This window comes from Triplophysa dalaica, chromosome 22, assembly GCF_015846415.1.
Source record: "Triplophysa dalaica isolate WHDGS20190420 chromosome 22, ASM1584641v1, whole genome shotgun sequence".
NCBI classification, from domain to species: domain Eukaryota; kingdom Metazoa; phylum Chordata; class Actinopteri; order Cypriniformes; family Nemacheilidae; genus Triplophysa; species Triplophysa dalaica.
The window spans coordinates 10323250-10343050 of NC_079563.1; the positions used below are offsets into that span (position 1 = coordinate 10323250).

Below are 19801 nucleotides of genomic sequence, written 5' to 3' on the forward strand. Positions count from 1 at the left end.
AAGAACAGATTGTGCTTTGTTAGCTTCAGCGTGTTAAAGGGTTTTACGTTTATAAGCTTCTGCACCACATGCAGCTGTAGTAGCACTTACAATATAAACTTAAGCCAATTTGTATAAAAGAAGAATATTAACGTATGCTTGAGTTCTCAATAAACTGTGTTATTACCTCTTGTTGAAATATTAAAAATACACTATTTATACACACCAGCACAGCAAATGTAAACTGCAGTAGTATAAGACACTCTCACACACTAAAGTAACACGTTTCCCAAGAATCATAAGATGTGATAATCCATAATCATCAAATGCTTTTTTTTATTCACACATAGGCTAAATGGCTTTTTTAGCAAAAAATAATGAAATGAAAAACACAATGATGCTTATGCAACACAAAAAGTTCCTGCTTTAGACGGGAACGCTTTACAGATTCACGTAGATTCAATTTAGACTTTGCATATTCATAGACAAGGACCACATGCAGAATGTAATTTTCTACAAAACCCTCACAATTGGTGCCTACATAAAACCTTCTTTCTAGACCTTTCTCTCTTTCCATTTGCTCTCCTCAGCGTTCAGTGCTCACAGCGTTGCTCCTGCTATCACTGCCAAGCTGTCAATCAGTCTCCTCTGGGGGTGTCACCACCCGCTCAGGAGCATCTGAGCATGCAGAAGATATCATTTAGAAAGCAGAACACACACACACATACACAGAGGGGAAAGTACAGTCATGTGGGTATTCTTACTGAGATACTTATGAGATTCAGTCCTGAGGTTGGGGGTCTTTTTTTTTTACTTTTTCTGACATACAACAAACAAACAAACAAACAAACAAACAAACTTCAGATGAATAACACTCTCTATGGTTGTGAACAAAGTGAGGAGAGCTTGTTTGAGAGTAGACGAACACACTCAGCAATTAAATGTGGAAGTGAGAAATTTTTCCACCTCAAGCTTTGAGCTTATGAAGATTCCCAGCATGCTTTAAAAGTTTCTTTAGATCCACTTCAAATCATGCTTGTGTTACATTTGATTAAAAGCGGTGTCGTGTGGTTGTGCTCTTAAACAAGGTGACAAGAGAATTTAGTTCAATAGTTAATCAAAGAATCAATGAATCAATTCGTCATAAAATGGTTTTAAGATTTGAAATGAAGGTCTTAGGCATAGAGGTACATATTTAATTCAAGCAAGCTGAGTGATTACAAAAAATAAACCCACATGTTGTCATTAGAAGTAATATCAGGTTAATTAACTTTAGAATTGTCATTGGTTTTTGGTGATATCTACTTCCACCAGTTGGCCCTGTATGTACCAATTTGTATAATGGTTGTAAATTATTAATATGATGGGGGGAATAATGTCATTGACAGAGAATCAATCCAATCAATATAGTGGAGGTTCCGCCTCCTCTCACATGACTCCACCCATAAAATGTATTTAATCTTTAGAAGGACCTTTTTGAGAACTCGGGTCTAATAATGTCACTGTTGGACAGTGTATATTAAATCTATGTTTGTTAGTTGTGTCGTATTGTCGCTGTCTTTTGGAAACCTTGGATGTCCAACTTCGATGGTTTTCAGGAAATGGAAAAACATGATTAAATACTGTGTTGTCAAAGTTGACAATGACTTTTTAACCTTTTTATAGCTTAGATATTTTCAAATTGCAGTCTCAAACATAAAGGGTGACTAATAATAATAATTTATGCACTGTTAACCCTGAGAAGTTGGCAATAATCAAACATTTGGTTTAAGTAAGCAGAACTTTCAAATTTTGATCACTGTTAAGTTTAAGTTCTAACCAAATATTAGCAAGTGCGACTTACATTTTTTATTTATCCTTTTTATGAAATTAAGTAGGCAGAACTTAAATAACTAGCCTACACCAAAATTGCATTTTTAAGTTAACAGTTTACATATTTCTTAGTCTTAATATGCATCAATCAAACACTTCGACTTATGCAACTCAAAACGAGCAATAGAATGATCTCAGAACTGGCATTAACACAGTTCCTGCTCACTGGTAACATAACACATGTTACAGGCCAAATGTAGATTCGCAGAGCCTAAGCACATGCACCACTCTTCTAAACAATAGTTACCATAAAACTGAAAAATATGTCAAACTCTTCTAAATATCTAAGAGAAATAAACATTAAACACAAACAAGTCTTTAACTTTAGTAAAAAGATGTAAACTAATCATATTTTTACTCTCCTAATGCAGTCTGACGCAAAGCATGCTTGGAATTTGAAATCCTTCTTGACAAATTGTGTTGATTTAACTTGTTTAAATTAAGTAAATTGAAAAAGGAGTATTATTGTTATTTGTATTATTATAAAAACGGCAAGTCATCATTACACTTTACTCAAAAGTAAAAAAGTGTTTCAGGAACTTTAAGTAAGTAGAACTTTTTAATAAAATTGAGTTTACATTACTTAATCTGTTTGATTATTTTGAACATTTGGGTTTACAGTATGGCAACAAAATCACAAAATATGGAGGTACGAGGTTTCAGAAGGACAGCAGAGATGTGATAACTGAAAATGACTCAATAATCCGTTATCTAGATTGTATCTAAATAAATTATGCCCATTTATTATCATATATTAATGAATCATCTCATTCATTCAACTACCCATTAGGACAAAACCAGCACGAGGAGGATTTATCATCGCTGTCGACTTCTATTGTCTCCTACAGTTACTTAGCTGTGTGGGTGAGAGGGGAGAGATTTGCCAGCAGACAGAATTGAAATTAAGGTCAGCATGTTTTATATTAATATTTATGACGTTAACCAGTAATAGAAACATTATCGCTCACAACCACGCACATGCAAGATCCCATATAAAGCACACAACAACGTTAAAACAGCTTCTAGTTTTTATTATACACACAGGGCACGTGTAATTACGTACAATTAATTTTCACAAAATTGAACACGAAAAAGCTAATTTCGGCTTGAAGACCAGAAGACTTTTTGAATCTGGAACCTTTTCCTGGAACTCTGTGAAAGCCGCAGCATATGGCGAGCCCAGAGAGCAAGCGGGAACAGGAATGAATGAAACGTGGGGAGAGATTAGCATTTCATTTCAGCGGTGAGCAGTTCTGAATTCAAATGGTGTTTTTCACCTAAAAGGAGAGTATTAAGAACAACAGGAGGCACGAAGGTGCAGCTCATCTCCATCGCCGCTAAGCATTTTGCAAGCCCATTAGAAAGAGCACGAGAGGGATATGAGCAAAACAGACCGATGGAGAGAGTGAGCGGGCCAATTGTTCTTTATCACCATGAAACGCTTTCAGGCTAAACACAGTGGTCATTCCAAGTGCCCGGATGGATGTTTATATGTGTTTGTGACTAAAGTCGGCAGTTGGCTGCGTGTTTGCATGTTGAAAGCTTCAATGCCGGGCGGCAGTTTTCAATTCCCTCGCAAAATTTGTGGGTTTATGTTTATTTATGTGCTGTAATCTCCCGCCCGTTGTGAGCCTCTCTCCACCAGTTCCTCCACACGAGAGCGAGTGACTGACTGATAGCGCATCTCATCTATCTAACTCTAATCCTCATGTCCCAGAGACACGAGAACCGATAACGACAATATTATTTCAACAAACGCCTCCCAATCTCCACTTAAATTGCTATAAATATCAGTTACTCCCCCTCGCGGTTCGCTGTCTGTTCAAATATCCTCTATATCTGGTCAGTGTGGCTTTCCATGTTGAATTTTCCTTCCGGTGTCGTGTGGTTTTATCTCTCTAATCCACACAAACGGTCGTTCCCCTGCCGCTTCTCTCACTGGGGTCAAATACTGCAGACTGAGATGGGATTTGTTGATGCGATTGTCTCAGGCTGGTTGGAGTTAATGATCTTGTACAGACACACACATAGACGCACATCAATCATCACACACCGACTGACTGCTGACAGTGTTATCGACTGTGCGATGGCACATTCACTGGTTTTATCAGTCCTGGTACTAGTTGACACAGGTGACAGAAGCACACTAAAGGCTTCTTTTGTTAATGTGTATGTACAGCAATACACACAGCTTGCAAAGTATATTTCATACACGTACACATGCGTTTTACAATACATTGCAATACCTCTCCGGGCCTATAGGGGTCAGAATTTCTTCTACAACCGTAAAATCGATGTTCCCAGGACACGGTTGCCACCTGGTGGTTAAACGAATTACTGCAAGAAATGGAATACGCATCCGCGGAAATCCGGCGGTCCGACGGTGCTCAGCACACTATTCTGATAACGAAATTTGCGTCACATGCACTGTATGCTGTCCCTCGTGTACGTGCAACAAAGAAATTGTACTTCTATGGTCAAAAGCTCCGCCCATCGCATTCTGTCCCACCCAGTAAATCTGTAAAAAGCTCCACCCACAGTAATCTATTCAAAGATCCACCCCATAATCTGTCACATTCCCTGTATATACTCCTGTCAAAAATCCCCATACTATAATCCGAGAGAAGCCCCGCCCACAGTAATCTGCTCATTTTGTTTCGTGTCAACGCCTTCATAAATTTTCATTCTGATCAGATATAAACAGCACAAACAAGGAAGAACCCACGTCTGAATGACCTCTCCTTCTTCACACGTTAGAGATAAGCCGGCTCGTGCGCCGCTGTGAAGTTGGACTCTGATTCCCGTCCCCCGCAGGTCAGATGAAAGAGGAAGCTTAAACAACGAGGATCACTGTGTGTTCTGACTCAGTGGTCGCCGTCAGTCTTGTAAGCAGTGCTAAGAACTTTTTTTCTCTCTCTTTATCACACCCTCTTGCTCTTGTTTGGCTGTGAGCTTTTATCTAGACACCTGGGCGTTTGTTATTTACACCAGCCAGTGCTCAGCAGATGTTTGGGAGGTGTGCATCATGATCCAAGCTTCACCAAACAGTGTGAAGCGGCAGAAAAGCCAGCCAAAGAAAGTTACTGTTACTTCCACACACGTGGAAAATAAACAAGTTTTTTGCTTCCGTATTACGTCCATATAAATATATTAGAGACCAAAAAGTTTTTAAAAGTGTCTTTTATTCCAAATTTTATAGTATTAAAAGTAATTGTTATACTTGCATAACCGTTATAAGGAAAATATTGTGTTTAAATGTCCTTTTAAACACATTGTGTTTGTACTATTGTGACCACATAGATACCACAAATCATTAAATCAACATTACACGATCCCTTTCTGTCATTTTGTATTCAGAGAGAAGAAATGAGAGTTTTCAGACAATCCCCGGAGGAGAAAAAAATGGAACGGTCTCGATCTCTCTCTCTTTCATCGGCTCTGAAGTTTTTCTGTCAGCTAATCTGTTACACGTTCTTATAGTTTTCCTCCGGGGAGTTATCCTCCCTTAAGGAGGTCTGGGGATGGATTCGCGCCCTTATCATCCCTAAGGAACCGGGCGAGAAATTTTCCCACTCTCTGAAACCACCCAGCACACATGACATGAATATAACAAATTAAAAAAGCATATTTATATCCTCATGTGTATGTGTAAACTCCGCTATGAGACTTGGGAAGAGGGGCTGTGTCAGAGGGATGAAGGCTGATGGAAAATGTCGTTATGGTCCATGTTTTATTCATGCTGCTGCCGAGACACGGGAGGCATTTTAGAATTCAATTTTTAATGACTATTGATTGATTGCTCTCAATATGATGTAAGAAAAAGCTGTGGGTGAATGAAGCCTGTGCTTATGCTACCTGCAAATATGTTCACATTCACTTGTTGTTGAAAAATAAGGGACCACTATGAAAATGTAAAAAGAAAAAAAAGAAACGTGATTATATATCAATTAGAGATGCACAGATACTGAATTTCTCCACCGATACGATCAATTTATACAATCATGAAGGATATCTGTCGATCCCGATATCGATAGTATGATGGTTATATCATCTCATATTAAATAAATTCTGAAGATCAAGTTAATTTTTCTTAACTTTTAATAATTGATATTCACTATTAATATTGAAAATTTGAATGACCTCCTTAACACAAAGAGCAGAGATTCTGTGCATTTTCCTGTCCTTATTTGATTGACAGGATATATTGGCCCTGATCATCGGCTGTTCTCAAATTTTTGGCCAATAGCCGATATATCGGTGCATATGTAATATAAATACCAGGACAAACATTAGGATTATCTACCACTTTAACTTCCTTGTACAAAGGATCTTCTTGCACTTTCAGATATTCTTAAATTGTGAAGCCAGACCAGCTCCAGAAGAAAAGTGGGATATCTTGAATATATATTTTTTGACTTTAAATGAGACAACGAAGAAATAAAAATCAGGAAGATTAAAAAATAAATATTTGCACTGGTGGTCTCATACTATAGCATCCCACCTTAAATGCACATGTTTAATGCAGAAGGTGACTATCAAGATTGAGGTGTACATGATATTGCAGATTAGTTGAACATGCAAACAATTTTTTCTGCAAAAATGAGAAAAAGCGTCAGAGAGTGAGGCATGTGATAAAGGTGTGGATATTGGATTCCATAGCTGTCAATTTCACACACACACGCGGCGTCTTTGGCTGCATACTCAGGAGGGAGAAAGTGTGACATGTTCTGCTTCTTTGAGACCAGTGCAAATTTAATACTGTGCTGAATGTCTCCACGTTCCCAAAGATCTTACAATAACGCGACTGCTATTCCCAGTCCAGGGTTCAAAAATAAACGCATTTATCACAGTTCAACCACACGCTGCGTTGAAGAAGTGTAGAAAACAGCGATCGACAACAGCTGTCGCTCCTCGCAAACATGCCGACGCAACCACCACAAACACAAAATCGAACAGATGCAGCCACTACAGGAAAAACAGCCGACCAATCAGAGAGAGTGGAGCCAGAAAGCAATATCCTTTAGTTTACTTACACCGGTCTGTCATGAGACCAAGACAATGAAACCGAGACGAGCAGCCAAAGCACACAAAGCTATATTGAATGACATCATGGAATTTCTACCTTCCTTTTACCTTTAATGTTTTATTTTAAACATCCTATGTGTGTGTGTGAGTGTTTCATCCATTTCTGATCCGCTTTCTTTATGCATCCTTGAAAAGTGTTATTGTCTTATTGGGTTCATCCATCACTGCTCACATTCATGATGAAAACATCTACGTCTGACACTTCGCAATCAACTGAGAGCCCATAAACTTCACGGTTTATGAGACTGTGGACCGGCGGGGCAGGCGTTAACCGCCATAAACCTCACTGTATCCGCTACATGCTGCATTACATAAATATTTACCACTCGCAAACTCATGTGAGATAAAAATGCGTTCCCGTTTTTGCTACTTGGATCCCCAATAAATGTGGAAAGTGAATGGTTTGGTTGTAATGAATGTATACAGTCTTGTATAGTCGTACTAGAAATACTACCTGTGTTAAAGACCAAAGTCTAGTTTTTCCTTTATTAAAAGAAATCAAAAGACAAGCAAAAACCCTCAAAAAGTTGCTTTGCTTTTTCAACCACGTAACTTCTCTTATATCCACCAAGATTAAACGCCCGTCAACTCGTATACAATCTGTGGTTTTGTTGTCTGGCTTTAAATAATCACTGTTAATTAAAGGATACATCTGTGCTAACCTGAAACTGCGATTGTTAATGAACACAGAGATCGTATCAGAAATCTGCAACCACGCACACACAAGCACATCCGTTCCTTAAAGGAATCCTAAACAAAGCAGCTTACATTTCTTCATTCTCATGGCAAACATCGCTGATCCCTTAATGAAATGAAATAAGCTCTGACAATCCTGCCCCGCTCGCAAATTCACACGACCAGAGGGATCGACCGCAGACGTTATATCTGATAACAAGTCTAATCAGGATCCCATTCCCAGTCAAAATTATGAGAACCCTTGACTAGATTTTGATAAGAGGCTAAACTTTCCAGCGCAGGATTTAGGTTCTGCTCTTATTTCTTTCTTTCGGTCGCAGATTGAAGCTCTGATTTGATGGATTTTGCTGAATGCGGAGTTATGAAAAGCCTTGGAGAGTGGCTTGACAAATCGAGAGATATCCACTTCCACTGCAACTCCACTTTCAGAGAGTTCGACTTTAAAGTGGCGTGATTTGCATGTCTGGAGTGTCGTGGGATGCGGTGTGTTTTAATGCGCTTGATTGCTTGAGCGTTTCTCTCCATAAAGTGAATAACAAGCCATGCGAACTCTTAAATGTGAATGAGGAGAACAGGCTGTTCCCACACCTGACAAACATACAACTACAACTCTGTTGCTATGGCTAATGCAGAAAATGTTTGCACTCAACAATACGATTTTTATTTTGTCGTGAACTCACCTATATTGTTAAAGGGATAGTCCTCCCCAAAATCAAAATGAACATTTACTCGCTCTCAAGTTATTCCAAACCTGTATAAATATCTTTGTTCTGATGAACATAGAGAAAGATATTTGGAAAAATGTTAGCAACCAACATTACCACAACGGGAAAAAATACAGTATCATTTTTTTGGTTGAACAAAAAATAAGATATTTATTCAAACTGTTCTAGGTCACCTTTGACTGCCATTTTAATTTTTCCTACTATGGTTGTCAATGATGTTAATACAGGTTATGAACAACTTTGAAAGATGGGGTTATTCATGACAGAATTAACATTTTTGGGTGGTGTATCCATATAAGAAAGACATTATTTACTGCATTGAACACAAAGGGAGGTGTTAGTCGGTATGTCCATTTGCTCCAATTGAGGTAAATAGGGACTGGTGCTCTAGAATGGGACCTTTGGATCTTCCATGTCTTGTGACTGACGTCTAAGCCGGTGTGACATATCTTGTGGCATATTTGAATAGATGTATGTGACATTTTCAATGAATAACATTTTCTGTCTATTTCTCACCTGGAACATCTCATATAACTCCCATAATGGCTTATGTAATGAACATAAAAGTGCTTTTTTCCTCGCTGTTTCAGATATTGACAGCGCCTATCCATTTTAAATTTACAGGTTTAGAATGCCACAAGAGTAAATTATGACGTAACGTTCATTTTTTTTTATTTACTGATAGACCTTTGTAGAGTCTGAAACTATAGACACAAGTGACACAAAGACACCTCTGTGAAAACCCAGCCTCATTTCAATCCCCGCCCCAAGTCATTCTTTAAATGTAAAAAACATACTTAAAAAATATACTCTTGATATCTTGACTGAGTAGGGCCATGTCAGAGATTCAAATCATAACGTTTGAAATCAAACGTTGATGCTCATTATCTCATATTTAGACTTTGAGACTTTAACTGCATGATTTTCCCAGACGGGGTCACACATTGTTATACTCGGGGAGTGTTTTCATTCACCTCACTACACTTTAATTCAACAATACACAGAAACAAACTACTTCACCTAACAAAGTCGTTACAAAGACATGAGAAACGGTCTAGTTCTGCTTTATCCTCTGGGGTTCACTCGCTCCTCACCGTGGAGGCTTCTCCACAAGATTTCGTCCACCAGAGACACAGTAATCATTCAGCGTGGGAAACACAGTCTCGCTGTTAATTAGAGTCGCTGTATTTTTAGAAGAGCGACAAACATACACACGCTCGCGACAAAGCCACATAAAAGTCATCTGCACGGTAAGCAATGCAGCAGGAAAAAACATCTTCTCAGAGATATCTACTCCCATGTTGGCATTTAACTTCTTTCCACCTGCGTTCTCCAGAGAGGGAACATCACTTACTGTATATGCTGATGGATTTACAGAACACTTTAAGCCCCCTTCAAATAAACATTTTGATCTATTATACTCAATTCATTAATGCTATACATAGCATACAATACTATATTGAATAATATTGTTTCCATCTTTGTTGCTACTGTTTTGAAAGGGCTTCTTCTGTACCTCTGTGTTCAAGTCATTGATGGGTTTGCGTGAGGAGTGTGTGGCTCAATGGTGGTCTGGGCTTTATACAGACTAGTCAAGTTCTTCCGCATTAGAATGAATCGATCATTTCTTGTTGAATCTTGCTTTGGGGAATAGAAAAGCGTATGCACTCAAAAGCAGATAAAATCTTTATGACACGTTCAGCTCTTCTCACCTTTGATCTCTTTTTCATTTCTGAACCATCTGACTTCAGCTGCAGGTTTGCTGCCGGAGGTCACACAGGTCAGAGTGATGAGATCTCCTTCCATTGCAGGCTTAGTGAATCCATTGATCTCTGGTTTCTTAGGCACACCTGGATGGATAGAAAGAGGGTAAGAGATCGATCGTACATATTCTTTAAACATTTTAAAAATTACTTAATAAATATATTTTTTTAGATTAGAAATGTCATAAAACCATTATGCAGAACAGGTTTATTATTAATGCAGTCACATCTTTTATATCTACTACTAGGGATGTAGCGATTCACTGTGAGCCCGGTTAAAAATCGATTATAATGTGTGATGATTCAAGCCTGGTGAGATGTTAAATGAATCGCGACACATTTTTTGAACAGCAGTGGCCGCTGTTTTTACTGCAAATATCGGGGGTGCCTCAAAAGTCATGAAAAGTGAAGCTGACGGTCCTCTGATCGTCCACTGGTGGATGGGTGCAGTACAGGCCATAAACCCGCCCTTTCCATGTAAACTAATGGGACATGAGCCACACTATAAAATCCAATAACACTTCAAATCATTTTTTTCCAAAGATGATTTCTTGGATTTTAGTCAGTTTTATCACGTTGATGTATGTCCAAGTATTCATTTTTTAACAAGTTTGGTTTTAGTTAGTTACAAGATTTTATAAAAATGGGGTGCGGTAACATGATTTCTTCTGAATATGGGCACATTTATATCGCGCTAAACTACGTGCTCACCACTGCGCAGACTCTGGATCAACTGGCTATTCCTTCTGCGCATTCCCAGGCTCAAAACTGACATTTTTGTGTAACATGTCAGCGCCCATCGTCTGAAGTTTTACGATCAATTCATTACAATGGTAGGAAGCGGCATCACGCTGTACATCTTTTATACAGTATATGTGGCAAGCTTGGGAAACGTGGATATGCTAGTATTTCACAGACAAAGTCTTAGCTTGTTTATATCAAAGAGCCTTTTGTATTATTCATTTTTAATTTATAAATTAAAATTTAGTTTTGTTATTTGACATAAAATATGTTTATTTTACCAAGAAACGTGCAGCATTTGAGAAATAAAAAAAGGGCACTTGTTCATTTCTAATTTGTGATTTTGTAAAAAACAAATATGAAAAAAACGTATCATGAGATTAGTATTGGGATCGCATTACATAGTGACGTAAGTGAATTGTTACATCCCTCTCTACCACAGTATAAATGTTATATCGTTTTAACATTTCTGCCATCACACACTGAATCCATCATACGGCCCGGCCTTAATAGAAACAGTAGGTAAAGGAGAGTTTAATGGAACTAGATTACAGATCTTTTATTTATCGTCCGCTATCACATTTTCCAGTCCTTTTTATTTTGCCTGGGGTTTCTTCTCTCATTGAGGTTAATTTGAAACGAGACCCTTTACACATAGTGCTTATTTGATCACATTATTCCCAAGTTTAAAAGTAATAGTGTATCTTAAATAAAATAGAGGTTACGACATATGAAAGCTTCATATGGCTTTAACATTTCTCTACTTTACTTATGATTTATCGGACAAACTTCTTCAGACCCTTTAAAGTACCTTCGAACATGCTTACAGCTCATCCCAACTCTCGAGACACCGAACCCCCGTAGTGATGATGTCACGTTTTTTGTCCTCCACGTCTAAAACCAATCAGCGTTTCAATCTGATGAAATATTTCGAGCGCACAGGAAATTCTGCGACCCGCAAATATATTACTGTGTCATGAGTTTCCTTTCTGAGGTAGCGGACTTAGACAAAGAAAAATCAATAGGGAACATTAGTCAGGAAAATTAGATATTGGGTTCGCTCTGATTGAAGATGAGATCAGACGTTTGGCATTCAGTTCACAGGCCTTATTGCTCCCTTGAGTATGAAGCCTTAATCACATACCTGAGAAATAAATCACAGCAAAACAACCACAGTGTACTATGCATTAAAAAGCAACCGAGTAAATACATCAGTCATTCTAAAGCAGTGCGACCTGTAACCTCCGTTGGACTCTGCGTAGCTTATATTGTCCTATGATGACGATGAGCCTTGAGGATGACCAGATGCATTTCTGTATCTCCTAATAGATATGTGTTATTTAAAACCACTTTGGGTGAAAATATGCTAAAATAAACTGTTTTAAGCAGAAAATCACACGTCTTATTAGCTAACAACATAAGTAACAACATATGTGATAATATTACAACTAAGCATTGTTAAAATAAAAAATTCTACATAGTAATTAGAAAATGCTAATGAATCCATTCATGTATTCACAAAACGTTAATGTAATCCAAGCTTGTTGACAACGAGTGTACAACTGTAATGATTTTAATGGTGCACGCCGACTAATTAAACCCAGCCCGGCTAATTGGGCACCTAATTTATGCAGAAATATGGCATTAAGCAACATTTGTGGGCTGTCACAGATGACATTATGTCTGGTATGTCTGGGACTCGATACAAAGTCTGCATGACTTTTGATTGACAAAAGTAGGAAAAGTTGATAGAGGGAGAACTAATTAAACTTCTTTCTGTGTCATTTCTCGACACTGTTCTGTGATCATCTGTGCCTTTGTAGAAGGCAACCGGGTGAATCCATTTAATTAAATTCTGATCCCGGCCAATGTTAGATTCGAGACGCCCCCATCGCATTCTGAGGTAAAAATCTAATTATCTACCAGCAAAAGGCAAATTTTGCCATTTTCTTTCAAGTTGTTAATGGTTCCATGTAACTCCCTCAAAAAAAAATCTAATTTTTACCCAATTTATCACACGTTTAGTTACAATACAGCAATATTTATAAGCTTCGCATGGCTAAAGGTAGAATTTCAGTATTTTTCCACTATGACATATATTGAATAATACTGCTGGTGATTGATCCTGACATGAGGACATGAAGATAATATTAAATACTTAAAGAGATAAATATCTAGTAGTCTCACACTCGCCCACAATCTGTTCAATCACCATCGGCATGAAGCAAACAAACCTTGAGTTAAAAGCATTAGTGACAACCACAAGTTTTGTTTTTTGTTTTGTTAAAGATTTTAAATTATAGGTTTTATTTTTATATTTTAGCTTTTATATTCATGTTAATTTAATTTTTAGCAATTGCAAAATTTGCTTTTGGCATTTTATTATTTATACGTTTTTTCCATGTGGCTGTATAAAATGAAGTTACTTTTTTATATATAATTTTAGAGCCCCAAGCGTAAACTTATAGTTACTAATTTTCAAATGTTGAACTAAATTCAGAAAGCATTTATAATTTTCAATTCATTTATGTTGTTCAAATATGTAGGCCAATATTTTATATGATTTCAATAAACAGAAATGTAAACCACAGTATAATAATCCTGTATCAGATTGTCTGTCCGCAGCGCAAAAAGAGTCAGATTACAGTTTTATTGGTTAATTTATTAATGAAATCGTGTTTTGTAAAAGGTACCAGATTTAAGAGGAACGCTTTTGAGAAAGAATTTAGAAAAGACACAACCCTTTTGAAGAGGTTTGAGTCTTCAAAATGTAAAAGACATTAAGCATTCGGTTTAGAAAATTGAACAGTTATGCCTGATTTGAGTATGTGAATAAGTACTTTATAGATAGACAATAATTCTGATCATAGAATTTCAAAAACCTGAAAGAATTTCACAGACATGATTCAGTTTTTTATTAACATATCATTATTTCAGATTTACCCAGCTTAAACTGCACTATTTCAATTGGTTGGTTCGATCCAAATTCAGGATTAAATACAATGACTTCAAAACTTCTAAGAATGAATAAGTCACTGCCAACCACTACAGTTCAGTGTCATGTGAATTAAGCTATTATCTTTCCCCTCACACAATAGGTGTGAAAAGAACTCTTACCCAGTACGGTGACATAGGCCTTGGCTGTTTTGACAGGCATGGTGAAGAGAGAGCAGGTGTACAGCCCTTCGTCTCCCAGCGTGACCTCGCTGATGCTGATCGTCAACTCCTGCGACGTGGCTCGGACCAGCTCGATCCGGTTATCCCTCAGCGCTGTGGGAACAAACAATCAAGAGAGCGAGATTAGTTTTGACACCTTCATTAGCATTCAAGAGCGGAGGATGACATTCCCAATATTCCCAAACCGATCCGAGTTATTTTTATGTAATGACTAAACTTCTCTGTCAACCCTAAAGACGTGTGATCATGAAACTTGTAATTTTGGAAAAAAAGGCTAAATTAATAAGCGAACAAAGGTGCGATTGTGTTCCCCCACTGTGCTTCAGATGAAGATCAATTCTATTACCACGGGAAAAATTATTTTCTGATGGATTTCAGTCAGAGGCCAAATGGAATATGGATCAGACAGAATTCAAATTCAACATCAGTCAATGTAGAGTTCAAAACGAATGTTCATTGATTTCAAAAATTCATGCCTGATTTCTTTCTCTCTCACTTGGAAGATGCAAGAAACAAAAAAAGAGAGTTCGTTTGGTATTTACAACAGCTGTGAGTACAGAAAGAATAAAAATGAAGTTCAGACTTATTATGATTCTAACCTATGTGAAAAAGAGCCCTTAGGATATGACTGAAGTTATGACACATTTTAGTTACTGTCATTTCACCGAGCTCATGCAAAAGTCAAGGGTTAGCGTTCAAGACGGGCAGAATTCCTGAGGCATCTTTAACACGTTTTTAATGATAATGACCGCGTCGGGAAAGAGTATGGCACGTCGTGAGATATTCGCCATGTGGCGGCACGGTTTAATCAACGGAGAGACAAGGTCACTTATCCTAACCTTCTGCTTTCCATAAAACTCACTCAGACATTTTTAGCTTCATTGACGCCACGTAACAACCTGCCGGAATATTCGCAGGAGCGCTTTATGGATTTTTTCTTCCTAGGGAGGATAGAAAGAGCACGTCCTCGCGGTCAATCATCGCTGTGACCTTTCGGAACTCCGTTAATAAAAAAGTTGGTCAATGCCTCAGTCGTTACCCTTGTCAAACTACCTGGAAACTTTAAATTGAGTGCGGCAGATGGGGAACATACTTTGAAACTGTAGCTTCCCAAACAACAAGGTTGCTCGTACTTTATAGTAGTTAAACTATTCAAGTTCAATTCTATTTTGGGAAATATATAAATTATATTATTAAGGGGTGACCTCGAATAGACAAAGATTCGATAGGAGGAGCCTGATTCGACTACCAACCTCACAGTCGAATCTTCGCAGAGGTGCTTTCAAATGGGGATCATGCCATTTTGGTCATAGGGGCAGTGGCGTGTGGCTTGTGTTTTGAATATACTGAGGTACCCCTGCATTTCAGACATTTTACCTAAACACATTTATTTACCACATTGCGATTTAAATCTTGCCTTTTTAAGTTTTTTTATTTTTATTTATTACAAAGGTATATTCTGTTTTAATCAAAATCTGTAAATTCATTTTTGTTTGTTATTTGAGGAATCAAAGTTGCGCTGCATCCTTGATAACCACCTGGTGTAGTCCCCACATTCACACGTGCGTGCGATTCGACTATCAGTCGACTATAGGCAAGACGTGACAATTCTGATTCGAATATGTATATCCTTAGTCAAGGACACCCCTAGTATTATTACTCGGGTGGTCAAATGATTAAGCGCGATTAATCGCATCCAGAATAAAAGTTTGCGTTTACATAATATATGCATTTATAAATACAAAAACATACACATACTTGTATACATATTTGGGAAATATTTACATTTTTGCTTATTTATACAGTATTTACGAATCATTTAAATAAATGTTTATTAATTTTATATTTTTTTTACTTTTGACAGCCCTTATTATTACATTGTCTTATAATTATATTGATATTCTTTTTAACCATTAAAACAGTATGTGACACAATATGTAGGATTTTAATGAGGGAGGCTCCATTAAACTATAACCGAAAATAAAAATTTACGATAAATTTATCATTAATAAAACAAGCAAAACAATAGTTAAAAAAATGTGAAATTTACCAAAAATACCTCTTTCCAAATACTGATCATTTCCTGAACACATGTATGTAAATATATGTATATACATACAGATGTATTTCTAAACCTGCACACAATACAAAATAAAATGTAAGATCCGTTCACCTCAGTATATGTATATCGCCAGTTCCAAACTCAGAGTATGTTATAACGTAACAAAAAGAGATTTTTATCAGATTCTGTCACATCAAAATATGTGACAAACGCTTTAAAAGTACCTTTAAGGAGATACATTTCATTATCATCTAACAGAAGGGTGCACCTCAAAGTCTGACGGAAACATACACACCAATTACCACGTTAAAAGAACCTTAAAGGAAGCATAAAGTGCACCACGCAGAAACACTCCGGGTGCCAAATAAACATCCCACAGACTCTCCCACATGTCGCTGCCGCTCTCCGACCTCTGTGCCTTTAATAAAACAGACTAACTGATGTTGTGTGGTGACTGTGTGCTTTCATATGCGCGTCTCCCCTGAGGCCTGAGTGTAGCTCCCCTTGGACCGCAGCATCTCTGAGGTAATTGAACATAATGAGCTTCATTACAGTAAGAGAGGCAAGCCAACTGTAATGAAAAAAGGGACATAAGGTACATCGATTTTTATGCTTCTCTGTCCTCTTTCCTCTACGAAATGCATTGTAATGTGACTACAGTATAGGCACACATTTAATGACTACACCGGCGTGAAGAGACAGATTGAAGCTGTCTATACTGGAGACGTCGACTCTGTCCATCACCAGCTGGCTTTGCATATCACAAGCTGGCTTTGAAAAAGCAGTTATTATTTTACTGTTTATCTATAATAGCGAGCAATTCACACACATTATTCTGCAATAACGTCTTTCAGTTAGATTGGGAAAATAATGGAGGGGCGAGAGGGCAACAGAAATTTTGTGTCCACATAAAAACGATGTACCTTGGAATTTAAGGGCTAGTACACACAAAAATGAAAATCTTTCATTATTTATTTACTCTCATGGCATTCCAAACCTACAGAATATGACTGTATTTCTTCTGCAGTACACAAAAGAAGATAGTTTGAAGAACGCTGGTAACCAAACAAAATTGGTCCACATTGATTTCCATTGTATGGACACAAAGCCACTGGGACATTTCTCAAAATTTCTTCTCTTGTGTTCCACAGAAGAAAGAGTCATATACAGGTTATAAATGAAGTGTGGGTGAATAAATGATGAGAGAATTTTTATTTCTGGGGAAACAGGGTGAGGTGCGAGGGTGCACATGTACAGTGCAGACATAGGCTTTAGCTAAAACTCACATTCAAAGACACACTCTCCTGCACAAAAACACACACATACACGCTTCTGAATTCTAACCTCGCAGCCTCTGATATTTGGCTCTGGGTTGAGGGATAGATGTTCTTTCTGCTGAATCGAATGCATTACAAGTATTCTGTGGAACGAGGGCTTTCTGGGGATACACATACATATTGAACAGACTAAACTGCATTGTACACACGGTCAAACCACTATCGTTCACTCCACAAATATCTGGAAGCTTATTTTGCTTATTTTTGGGCACTAAGCCCAATTCCACAACACGATTCTGACTGCTGAACAGAACTAAGAAGCTTCAGGAAAATGCCGGTAACTTCAGTCAGTTCAGTCAAATGCCAAACAAACAGTCTGTTCTCATTCTGTTCCATGTACTGCAGGAAGGGAGGGTGCATATCTCCCTTATGTTTCTCTTGAAATGTCTTAAAGGGATTGTTTACCCCAAAAGTGAAAAATTATTTCATAATTTACGCATCTTATTGTCATTCCAAAACTTGACTGCAGAAGACAGTCATTGGCCCCCTTTGACTTCCATCGTATGGACATAAAACCACAAAGACATGTCTCTTGTCTTACTCACAAGAACGGTGAATAAATGACAGAATTGTTTTTGGGTGACCTGTCACTTTTTTACCAAAATACTGCAGAAATACCGTTTTATAAAATACAGGAAGGAGAGACAATTTAAGAGCGAAAATAATTGGAGAAAAATCCCTGTAGTACAAATTTGTCATGAATGTCTTTGGTCTATTTTTCTGGTAGAGAGAGACTGTAACTTTGAAATACTTTGTACGCACAGGAATATAAACATTACACTAACCCTATACACACAATATGCAAAATTCAAGCATCTTCAAAGGATATGACCGGTTGCTGTGTTTTCCGTAAAATACTGGGCTTAAAGATTTAACTCCACAAACAAAGATCTACAAAAAATACAAAAGGCAAAAGCTATTGTGTGGAACTAAATATAAGATTCTACTACATAAGATGTTTTGAAAAGACAAACAATGCTTTCAACTTTCTTTCAGTGCAACAAAGTAGCAGGTCAAGAGGTTGTTTGCTAAACTCCATTCTGTGTATTGATAACACCGAAGCCCAGCTCACCAAATCAATACACAGAATAAACCAGAATCTGCAAAGATGCTTACTTATTAAAATATAATACATGCATGCTTTGGCTCCCCCAGAATGATAGCATTAGACATGACATGTGTTTTCCCTCACAAGTAACATATTGGAACCAAATCCGGGGTAAACTGATGGATGCACGTGTTCGATTTCTCAAGGGCAACATCTGTTTAATTTACAGACACTGTTGACTGGATTCTGTAATATTCATGAAGATTGTGGAAGGTTATTTTTTTTTTAATGGAATTATAAAAAGCACTTTTTAAAAGAATACATAAACAAACTAGTACCCCTAGAATTCAGTCGCATCACAAACACACAAAAGCTTTGACCAAGGATCGGATATATGAGAGAAAACACAAATGCCCTTTGATTAAGAAACTGATCTTCCTGTTTCGACATGAAAATGATGTCAGATGGCTCTCTGGTGGGTTTCACACTTTGATGAAGTTTCCTGCAAAGCCTCTAAAGTGCTAATTTCACTGCAAAGCTATTAATTAATGGCACGTCTTTTTGAATTGCCGGGGAAGGTCATCAGAGCCAAAGTGAAATAATGCAAGTTGAGGAAAGTCTTATGTAATTGATAATAAACTCTTGTGGAATGACAAGAACATCAAACAAACGCGTTTATCATCGCGTTTCATCACGATGACAGAGACTTTACACTGATCAAGCAGACAGGATTATAAAAAGAGAAGACGACTGAAGTGAACAAACACTTCCTCGCTTTCCTCCCTAGAGTTGAGAGAGACTGAGATACCTTTACACACAACTAAATGTCATGCTGTGAGAAGATCTGCTTCATTTCTGGGTCTTTTGGGGTGCTAACCTAAGACCATTTATTAGCACTTACAAGGGCTGAGTGTAATTTTTAGCAGGATCTATTTATAGAAATGCAGTATAATATGCATAGTCATATCTTCAGAGGTGTATAAAGATCTAACATATGTAAGTGTTATGTTTTATTACCTTACAATGAGCTATTTCTATCTACTTACACCGCGGGTCCCCTTACATGGAATCCGCCATGTTGTTTCTACAGTAGCCCTAAAGGGACAAACTCCTCATTTCGTAAATACTTGATCTACTTCTGCAATAAACAGCCGTATTCTACTAAGATGCTTTTCATTTATTGTCGTTTACAAGAACTATGTTGAAGTTGTATAACAGAATTAAGAGTGAACTGAAAGTATACCATGCTGTGAAAGTGCGACTTTAAAGCAGCAAGGCTGTTTTTGTTTAAAAATGACAAATAAAACACGTCAAAT

The 19801-nt window shown here is 37.5% G+C and overlaps 1 protein-coding gene across 1 annotated transcript in view; it reads right to left on the reverse strand.

Moving 5' to 3' along the window:
• cadm2a (cell adhesion molecule 2a) overlaps positions 1-19801 on the reverse strand; it is a 332853-nt gene that overhangs the window by 21110 nt on the left and 291942 nt on the right. The window contains 2 exon segments of the mRNA XM_056735977.1: positions 10070-10207; positions 13979-14131. Coding sequence (XP_056591955.1) covers positions 10070-10207; positions 13979-14131 — 291 coding nt within the window.